At 45.8% G+C, this 11,422-nt stretch overlaps 1 protein-coding gene across 1 annotated transcript; it reads right to left on the bottom strand.

Moving 5' to 3' along the window:
- Positions 1–184: 184 nt before the first annotated feature.
- Positions 185–10,220, bottom strand: LOC123101347 (uncharacterized). Its single transcript, XM_044522840.1, has 5 exons — positions 10,136–10,220; positions 9,876–10,041; positions 1,133–1,376; positions 906–1,029; positions 185–445 (listed from the first exon to the last, which is right to left on the bottom strand). Exons 1-5 carry the CDS (start codon positions 10,218–10,220, stop codon positions 438–440), a joined length of 627 nt encoding a protein of 208 aa, XP_044378775.1. The 3' UTR covers positions 185–437.
- Positions 10,221–11,422: the final 1,202 nt, after the last annotated feature.

Below are 11,422 nucleotides of genomic sequence, written 5' to 3' on the forward strand. Positions count from 1 at the left end.
ATTGGTTCACACAGTGACAAAAATGCACAAATAGCTTCAGTTACTAGCCATCAGTGTGAATATATAGTAGAACAGCTAGAAAACACAATATCAGGAAGGCAAATACAAGGTTCAAGAGCACAAATAGCATCACAAATACATGGTGCAGGTCTTCAGAAGCACAAATACAAGGTTCGGGAGCAGAGATACAAGGTTCAGGTGCACAAATAGCAGCAGAAATACAAAGTTCAGCAGCAGCACAAATACAAGGTTCAGGTTGAGTAGTTGTGTGCCAACAAGCTAGCAGTAGGAAGTAGTAGTGTAGCAGCCATGGATAAATGTAAATAACAACAGGTAGCAGTGTAGCACGCCGGGTCGTCCGCCTTCTCGTCGCAACCAAGCAGCAGCAGCAACATCATACAATCATGTTTCAGGCTTCAGTTAGGATGGATTGATCATCAACCTCCTGAAACACAAGAAAATAGAAGCATTCAAAGTAAACAACAAGATTTGCATTAAAATCTATAAGATTAAAAGGCATGCTAAGTTGCTAAAAGTAGAATCTGTTACCATCATTTCTGTGTCATCCTTAAGAACAGTTTCAAAGTCCGCAAAGAGAGTAGAATTGCAATCCCCTAATGCATAGATTTAGATATTAACATATAGCAAGGAAATAATATTGTGTATGGAAAGAAGAGTCATGATTGAAATAGATTATCACCTAACATGTCTGCGCGGGACCAAGCTTGCATACACATAAGAGCTTCAGTCATGTTTGGTGCCACCTGTGCTTGCTGCACTAAGCCATTTTTTACAATACATGCATTGAGCTTGCCATCTCCCACCAATAAATTCTTTATGAAACTCATTCCATACTTCAGATGTAAGTTTCCTCCTTTTAGGTTGTCCAGGTTCTGTACCAGTACCTTGGGTCGTCTCAGCCTCGATGCCATCTGTACCTTGTGGAGTGGATGACTTGTCATGTTGAGTTCCATGCACAGCTGAGCTTTCCACTCCCGGCGCCGAGAAACTATCCACTGGTGAACTCATCTATACAAGACCACACAAAATTACTTAGTTGAACTCATCTCTCATCTATTATACTGATGTAAAGTGAATAGAAAAGGTTGGGAATTGTTCTACTATTGCAAACCTTGGTGAGACAGAAGGAGGGCGCGGTGATGGCCTCGGTGCTGCTCCGGCTTGATGATGGCCTCGGTGCTGGTCCGGTGCGGTGATGCCTTGGAGGAAGAACGAGGATGGCGGTGGTGCTGCTCCGGTTGGACCGGATCGATGCAGAGCTGGCGGTGTTGCTGCTCCGGCGCGGTGAGCCTGCTGCTCGAGGGATGAAGGCGGAGGTGGTGCTTGGCCGTAGATCTAGCAAGGATGGAGGCGGCCTGCAGGGGGGATCCTACGTCTCCGCGAGGATGGAGGCAACGGGGATCCTATGGCCCAGGAGGATGGCGGCCGCGGGGATCCGGCAGCCTGCGACGGTGTCGGACAGTGGGCGGCGGCGGCGGCTTGCCGATGGGACTGGGAGGGGCGAGAGGAGTGGGGCGGCTAGGTTTGTGCGTTGGCTGCGCCGCCTGCGCGAGGAGTGGAGGACGGGGTTGGCAGCACTGGCTTCTCTGCCTCGTAAAACCTAGGTGATGACTTACTGGACTGGGCCGGGGACTGTGGGCTGGACTGCGGGAGACTAGCCTACTACTACTATTTAGATATAAATGGCCCACATGTCAGCTAATCGGGCGACCCATCGGGTGACCCATGGGCAGGACCTTGTACCCATGCCCTACCCATGACTAATCGGGTTACCCGACGGGCTTACCCATGGGTGAATATGCCGACCCATACCCTACCCATTCGGGTCGGGTGCCCATGGGCGCGGCCACCCATGGGTCGAATTGCCGGGTTGAGATACGAGAGAGAAACTCTCATCGTAGTCAACACCTTGAACTTGTCGAAAACCTTTTGCGACAATTCTAGCTTTGTAGATAGTAACACTACTATCAACGTCCGTCTTCCTCTTGAAGATCCATTTATTTTCTATGGCTTGCCGGTCATCGGGCAAGTCAACCAAAGTCCACACTTTGTTCTCATATATGGATCCCATCTCAGATTTCATGGCCTCAAACCATTTCGCGGAATCTGGGCTCACCATCGCTTCTTCATAGTTCATAGGTCCGTCATGGTCTAGTAACATAACCTCCAGAACAGGATTACCGTACCACTCTGGTGCGGATCTCACTCTGGTTTACCTATGAGATTCGGTAGTAACTTGATCCGAAGTTTCATGATCATTATCATTAGCTTCCTCACTAATTGGTCTAGGTGTCGCAGAAACAGTTTTCTGTGATGTACTACTTTCCAATAAGGGAGCAGGTACGGTTACCTCGTCAAGTTCTACTTTCCTCCCACTCACTTCTTTCGAGAGAAACTCCTTCTCTAGAAAAGGATCCATTCTTAGCAACGAATGGCTTGCCTTCGGATCTGTGATAGAAGGTGTACCCAACTGTCTCCTTTGGGTATCCTATGAAGACATATTTCTCCGATTTGAGTTTGAGCTTATCAAGATGAAACTTTTTCACATAAGCATCGCAACTCCAAACTTTAAAAAACGACAACTTAGGTTTCTTGCCAAACCATAGTTCACACGGTGTCGTCTCAACGGATTTAGATGGTGCCCTATTTAACGTGAATGCAGTTGTCTCTAATGCATAACCCCAAAATGATAGCGGTAGATCGGTAAGAGACATCATAGATCGCACTATATCTAATAAAGTACGGTTATGACGTTCGGACACATCATTACACTATGGTGTTCCAGGTGGCGTGAGTAGTGAAACTATTTCACATTGTTTTAATTGAAGGCCAAACTCGTAACTCAAATATTTTACCTCTGCGATCATATCGTAGAAACTTTTTATTTTCTTGTCACGATGATTTTCCACTTCACTCTGAAATTCTTTGGACTGTTCAAATGTTTCAGATTTATGTTTCATCAAGTAGATATCCCCATATCTGCTCAAATCATCTGTGAAGGTCAGAAAATAATGATACCTGCTGCAAGCCTTAATATTCATTGGACCACATACATCAGTATGTATGATTTCCTACAAATCTGTTGCTTGCTTCATTGTTCCGGAGAACGGTGTTTTAGTCATAAGGCATGGTTCGCAAGCATCAAGTGATTCATAATCAAGTGATTCCAAAAGCCCATCAGTATGGAGTTTCTTCATGCGCTTTACACCAATATGACTTTAAACGGCAGTGCCACAAATAAGTTGCACTATCATTATTAACTTTGCATCTTTTGGTTTCAATATTATGAATATGTGTATCACTACGATCGAGATCCAATGAACTTGTTTCATTGGGTGTATGACCATGTAAGGTTTCATTCATGTAAACAGAACAACAATTTATTCTCTTACTTAAATGAATAATTGTATTACAATAAACATGATCAAATCATATTCATGCTTAACGCAAACACCAAATAACACTTATTTAGGTTCAACACTAATCCCGAATTTATAGGGAGTGTGCGATGATGATCATATCAATCTTGGAACCACTTCCAGCACACATCGTCACTTCACCCTTAACTAGTCTCTGTTTATTCTGCAACTCCCGTTTCGAGTTACTAATCTTAGCAACTGAACTAGTATCAAATACTTAGGGGTTGCTATAAACACTAGTAAAGTACACATCAATAACATGTATATCAAATATACTTATGTTCACTTTGCCATCCTTCTTATCCGCCAATCACTTGGGGTAGTTCCGCTTCCAGTGACCAGTCCCTTTGCAGTAGAAGCACTTAGTCTCAGGCTTAGGACCAGACTTGGGCTTCTTCACTTGAGTAGCAACTTGCTTGCCATTCTTCTTGAAGTTCCCCTTCTTCCCTTTGCCCTTTTCTTGAAACTAGTGGTCTTGTCAACCATCAACACTTGATGTTTTTCTTGATTTCTACCTTCGTTGATTTCAGCATCACGAAGAGCTTGGGAGTTGTTTCCGTTATCCCTTGCATATTATAGTTCATCACGAAGTTCTACTAACTTGGTGATGGTGACTAGAGAATTCTATCAATCACTATCTTATCTGGAAGATTAACTCCCACTTGATTCAAGCGATTGTAGTACCTAGACAATCTGAGCACATGCTCACTAGTTGAGCGATTCTCCTCCATCTTTTAGCTGTAGAACTTGTTGGAGACTTCATATCTCTCAACTCGGGCATTTGCTTGAAATATTAACTTCAACTCCTGGAACATCTCATATGGTCCATGACGTTCAAAACGTCTTTGAAGTCCCGATTCTAAGCCATTAAGCATGGTGCACTAAACTATCAAGTAGTCATCATATTGAGCTAGCCAAACGTTCATAACGTCTGCATCTGCTCCTGCAATAGGTCTGACACCAAGCGGTGCATCAAGAACATAATTCTTCTGTGCAGCAATGAGGATAAACCTCAGATCACGGATCCAATCCGCATCATTGCTACTAACATCTTTCAACACAATTTTCTCTAGGAACATATCAAAATAAACACAGGGAAGCAACAACGCGAGCTATTGATCTACAACATAATTTGCAAAATACTACCAGGACTAAGTTCATGATAAATTTAAGTTCAATTTAATCATATTACTTAAGAACTCCCACTTAGATAGACATCCCTCTAATCCTCTAAGTGATCACGTGATCCAAATCAACTAAACCATGTCCGATCATCACGTGAGATGGAGTAGTTTCATTGGTGAACATCACTATGTTGATCATATCTACTATATGATTCACGCTCGACCTTTCGGTCTCCGTGTTCCGAGGCCATATCTGTATATGCTTGGCTCGTCAAGTATAACCTGAGTATTCCGCGTGTGCAACTGTTTTGCACCCGTTGTATTTGAACGTAGAGCCTATCACACCCGATCATCACGTGGTGTCTCAGCACGAAGAACTTTCGCAACGGTGCATACTCAGGGAGAACACTTCTTGATAATTTAGTGAGAGATCATCTTATAATGCTACCGTCAATCAAAGCAAGATAAGATGCATAAAAGATAAACATCACATGCAATCAATATAAGTGATATGATATGGCCATCATCATCTTATGCCTGTGATCTCCATCTCCGAAGCACCGTCATGATCACCATCGTCACCGGCGCGACACCTTGATCTCCATCGTAGCATCATTGTCGTCTCACCAATCTTATGCTTCCACGACTATCGCTACCGTTTAGTGATAAAGTAAAGCATTACATCGCGATTGCATTGATACAATAAAGCGACAACCATATGGCTCCTTCCAGTTGCCGATAACTCGGTTACAAAACATGATCATCTCATACAATAAAATTTAGCATCATGTCTTGACCATATCACATCACAACATGCCCTGCAAAAACAAGTTAGACGTCCTCTACTTTGTTGTTGCAAGTTTTACGTGGCTGCTACGGGCTTAAGTAAGACCAATCTCACCTACGCATCAAAACCACAACGATAGTTTGTCAATTTGACTCCGTTTTAACCTTCGCAAGGACCGGGCGTAGCCACACTTGGTTCAACTAAAGTTGGAGAGACAGTCGCCCGCAAGCCACCTATGTGCAAAGCACGTCGGGAGAACCGGTCTCGCGTAAGCGTACGCGTAATGTCGGTCCGGGTCGTCTCGTCCAACAATACCGCCGAACCAAAGTATGACATGCTGGTAGGCAGTATGACTTATATCGCCCACAACTCACTTGTGTTCTACTCGTGCATATAACATCAAACCATAAAACCTAGGCTCGGATACCACTGTTGGGGAACGTAGTAATTTCAAAAAATTTCCTACGCACACGCAAGATCATGGTGATGCATAGCAACGAGGGGGAGATTATGATCTACGTACCCTTGTAGATCGCAACGGAAGCGTTGACACAACGTAGAGGAAGTAGTCGTACGTCTTCTTCCCGATCCGACCGATCCAAGCACCGTTACTCCGGCACCTCCGAGTTCTTAGCACACGTACAGCTCGATGACGATCCCCGGGCTCCGATCCAGCAAAGCTTCGGGGAGGAGTTCCGTCAGCACGACGGCGTGGTGACGATCTTGATGTTCTACCGACGCAGGGCTTCGCCTAAGCACTACAACGATATCATCGAGGTGGAATATGGTGGCAGGGGGCACCGCACACGGCTAAGGAACGATCTCAATGATCAACTTGTGTGTCCTAGGGTGTCCCCCTGCCCCCGTATATAAAGGATCCAAGGGGGAGGGGCTGGCCGGCCAAGGAGGGCGCGCCAGGAGAGTCCTACTCCCTCTGGGAGTAGGATTGCCCCCCCCCCCAATCCTAGTTGGAATAGGATTCCTCGAGGGGGGGAAGAGAGAGAGGGGGGCCGGCCACCTCTCCTAGTCCTAATAGGACTAGGGGAAGGGGGAGGCGTGCGGCCACCTAGGGCTGCCCCTTTCTCCTTTCCACTAAAGCCCACTAAGGCCCATATAGTTCCCGGGGGGTTCCGGTAACCTCCCGGTACTCCGGTAAAATCCCGATTTCACCCGGAACACTTCCGATATCCAAACATAGGCTTCCAATATATCAATCTTTATGTCTCGATCATTTCGAGACTCCTCGTCATGTCCGTGATCACATCTGGGACTCCGAACTAACTTCGATACATCAAAATGCATAAACTCATAACAACAGTCATCGTAACGTTAAGCGTGCGGACCCTACGGTTCGAGAACAATGTAGACATGACTGAGACACATCTCCGGTCAATAACCAATAGCGGGACCTGGATGCCCATATTGGCTCCTACATATTCTACGAAGATCTTTATCGGTCAGACCGCATAACAACATACATTGTTCCCTTTGTCATCGGTATGTTACTTGCCCGAGATTCGATCGTCGGTATCCAATATCTAGTTCAATCTCGTTCTCGGCAAATCTCTTTACTCGTTCTATAATACATCATCCCGCAACTAACTCATTAGTTGCAATGCTTGCAAGGCTTATGTGATGTGCATTACCGAGAGGGCCCAGAGATACCTCTCCGACAATCGGAGTGACAAATCCTAATCTCGAAATACGCCAACCCAACATCTACCTTTGGAGACACCTGTAGTGCTCCTTTATAATCACCCAGTTACGTTGTGATGTTTGGTAGCACACAAAGTGTTCCTCTGGCAAACGGGAGTTGCATAATCTCATAGTCATAGGAACATGTATAAGTCATGAAGAAAGCAATAGCAACATACTAAACGATCGGGTGCTAAGCTAATGGAATGGGTCATGTCAATCAGATCATTCATCTAATGATATGATCCCGTTAATCAAATAACAACTCTTTGCCCATGGTTAGGAAACATAACCATCTTTGATTAACGAGCTAGTCAAGTAGAGGCATACTAGTGACACGCTGTTTGTCTATGTATTCACACATGTATTATGTTTCCGGTTAATACAATTCTAGCATGAATAATAAACATTTATCATGATATAAGGAAATAAATAATAACTTTATTATTGCCTCTAGGGCATATTTCCTTCATAGGGGGCCATCATTTATAAGTAACTCTTTATAATACAACTATGATTCCGCATTTGCATACCATCTTGAGTGTCGGTGCCAACACTAGCTGTGAAAATTGGGGAGAAAAGCTCAGCAGCGTTGATGAAGGGCGGTAGTATCGTAGACGTAGCGTTGATGTCGTGGTTTTTTTAGAGAAAAGGCCAGAGCCCGACTTTATAAATAAAGCCACATGGCAGCGTCACGAGACCGAACAGTAAAGAGACCAGTTAACGAGGAGAACGCACACAGCGCACGGAACGAAAAGTATATAAAAGTAGCCAATGAAGGATGGATACAGGCAACTACCATACACGGCGCGCAGGCCGGAAAGGAGTGAGACCTAAACTCCGCAAACAGCACCACCAGGATTAGACGACAGGATCCCGTCTGGAGATGTGAGATGCCGAAGCCCGGATTTTGTCGATGAGCAGGTCCAGGGCAACCCGATCAACCTCCTTAGTCAATGATTTCCACTGCTGCAATAATATACATGATTTGAAAAGAACGTCAGCAGGCTTAGATGTGAAGATATGCTCAATAGTAAATTTGTTCCTAATGGTCCACAGAGCCCAACATAAGGCACCCAGGCCAACCCAAAACACCCTCTTGGTGACCCCAACCAAAGCTTTGGCTAGGGTTCGAATATCGGAGAAAGAGGAGGGGTTCCAAGAGACCTGAAGCCAAGATCTGACACAGCACCAAACCAGCTTGGCCAGCAGGCAATTGAAAAAGATGTGATCAGAGTTCTCCAAGGCCCCACATAGATGACAGAAATCCGAGCCAGGCCCATTGCGCTTTTTAATCTGGTCAGCAGCCGGCAGGCGACCACGAAAGGCTTGCCAAAGGAAAATTTTAATCTTAGGAGGAACTTTGGACTTCCAAACACAAGAGAATCTGGTCGAAGGAGTACCACCAATAAGTCTAGAATAAAGCGACTTGACCGTAAATCTACCTGAGGCCGAATGAGGCCAGACTACAGAATGGCCGACTCCGAGAGCACGGGGAAGAGGGCAGCGAGACTTTGCCAATCTTCCAACTCTTCAGGAGACAGGGCCCGACGAAAGACCAGATCCCAGTTATTAGTCGCCACCTCCGCGATGGAGATACCTGGATTAGGACAGTAAGAGAACAAAACCGGAAAACTCTCAGCAAGGGGGGCATCCCCCGACCACCAGTCCAACCAAAAGCGGACTGCCATCCCATTACCAACATTAAATTTAACATGTTCCAGGAAAATAGGTCTGACTTTGACAAGGGATTTCCAAAATTGAGAGCCGCGCCTCGCGATGGCAAACAGCGGGTTGGAATGTGGGAAGTATTTAGCCTTAAGAATCGAGAACCAAAGTGAGTCAGCCCCACTAGTTAAAATTTTCCACCACCAGTTGATAAGCAAACAAATGTTCATCACCCGAGTATTAATAATACCTAACCCCCCACGGTTTTTAGGCTTACACATATGCTACCACTTGACCAGCCTATATTTCCGTTTGTTATCCGCGGAATTCCAGTAGAAGGCTCCCCTATGTTTGTCGAAGCCAGCATGCACGCCATCCATATAAGAAGATAGAAGCCCATAAGAAACATGAGGAGAGAGGATAAGCAGGAGTTAATTAGAGCAACTTTGCCAGCATTGGTATTATATCTGCCTCTCCAAGGGAGCACCCTGTTCCCCACTTTAGCGACCGCCGGAGCGAAATCTTTAGCATGGAGCACGCCAGGAGAGATAGGAAGGCCTAGATATTTAAAGGGAAAGGAACCCAAAGAACAGTTCAGAAGCCTGGCAACCCGCAAGGCTTCCGCCTCATCCACACCCGTCACCAGGACCTCACTTTTAGCAAAATTAATCTTAAGACCCGAAACAGCTTCGAAACACAAGAGGATGAATTTAAGATTGGCAATGCAGGTGTTATCCAGCTCCACCAAGATAATTGTATCATCCGCATATTGTAAGTGGGAAACACCCTCCGGAAGTAAATGAGAGACCACAGGAGTAATGTGCCCACAACGGGCCGCCCTGAAAAGCATGCACGAGAAGGCGTCGGCCACAAAATTAAAAAGAACAGGGGAAGCAGGATTCCCTTGGCGAAGGCCCCTACCATTGGTGAAGAAATTGCTAACAAAATCTTAAACTAATTGATGTCGTGGTTTTCCCGGATTGCTGTGCGATTGGTGGCATTCAAGAAGATGTAGTTCTCCTGCGGGCTGAGGAACGGGGAGGGTTTGCGTACATGGAATACTTCTGTTACGTCTCTCTCCACTTTGGCCATGCTTCCCCACCAATACTCGGCTTTGTTGACACCGAGGAAGAAGAGGCGGTCCTGTGTTTCCTCCAAGACCTGTAGCGGACGGTGAGGAGCTGCCGGTGCCGTCTGAGGAACGCCTGGTCGTTGTACTGTGCCGAGACGTTGTAGTTCTGGCCGGCGTCCGAGCTGTAGGGCAGCTTGGTGGCGTCGTCCACGTAGCCGCTGTGCTCCGAGAGGCCGCAGTCGACGCTGACGAAACCTGCATGCCCAACCCAACCACGCACGCATGAATGATGACCCTGGAGGCCTGGATGCATGTGTACGCAAGTCGATCTTATAAGCTCGGTCGGTACCCGTGGTGTCGGGCGCTCTCTGGCCACCGGCATGAAGCACGCCGCCGGCGAGACAGAGCAGGAGTAGCCACGACGGGCCCGCCATTGCTCCCCGCGTTGACCGCTCCAACCCACAACCACAGCGTGCGGACATGCCCCCGCAGCCTGTCCATTCAGCGCTTACAAGGGCAACGTTACCATGCTCACCAATGAACGAATTGATTATTAACGCCTAATAATTGTTCACCAGGTATCCAGTAGCCGTCTTGTACGTGGATAGATAGACCTCCACGGAAAGTCAACTTTGCGCAAGAACAGGTCATAGGACAGGCAAGCAAATCGGTCCGTGGTTAGCTGACAACACAAAGTAAGTAGAGAGAAAAAACTTATAAAGAACTGGCCATCCACCCTGGCTTAGGTTGACTTGTTGCTGGATAAGGACCAGCCGTCCATAGATTTCATCTGTAACAAGTTGCTTTCATTGGAGTAGGACAGGTTGATTGCTCAACCTAACATCCTTTGTGCTAATTACTCTCCATATATATATATATATATATATACATATAAAATATGGTAACACGCTATGTAAAATATGGTACATACAAGAGGCGGTCCTTTGTTGACGACCGAGCTTATAAAACACTGAGTATCATGATTCAATGATAGATATGGTCAGAGGGCAAGTAGAATAAACCCTGACGTTAACACGGTTTGCGCACTTAAATCTAAATTGCTTGTATCCTCAAGGTATGCACACTTAAATCTAAAATTGCCTGTATCCTCAAGGTCAAGATGCCCTGTTTCAGTTAAACTTCGGAAAACCTTACCCGCTCCGCAACTCACGAAGATTCGATTTATTCCAGCAATCCAGATAAACATGTATACTTCATCTTTTTAGGGAAAAAAATTTGAGCCTGTATAAATAGAATCTTCACGGCAATGTCGACCGACATACAACAAAGTACCAAATAAACCGTAGTTCAAAGGCACGCATGACCAAGTACCAAGATGCAGGTACCAACATGCCCGCCCGTAGGCACTAGGACGAACAAAAGGACTAATCCGATGGCAGCGTCGGAGGAGTAGGGGGCGTCAGGTTGATAGCAGAGTTGCGGATCTTGGAGATCATCCCGTCGATGGTGTCAACATCAGCGGCTTTAGTCCAAGGGCTGTCCTCAATCACATCGACAAGGAAGATTGCCAGCCTAAGGCTGCTGTAGTGATCCTATTATGAATCACACAAGATTTTATGAAATTTGTTCTTAAAGAAAAAAAGAAACTGACTAAAACCACATCGCTCATTTAACC

Source organism: Triticum aestivum, chromosome 5A, assembly GCF_018294505.1.
Source record: "Triticum aestivum cultivar Chinese Spring chromosome 5A, IWGSC CS RefSeq v2.1, whole genome shotgun sequence".
Taxonomy (NCBI): domain Eukaryota; kingdom Viridiplantae; phylum Streptophyta; class Magnoliopsida; order Poales; family Poaceae; genus Triticum; species Triticum aestivum.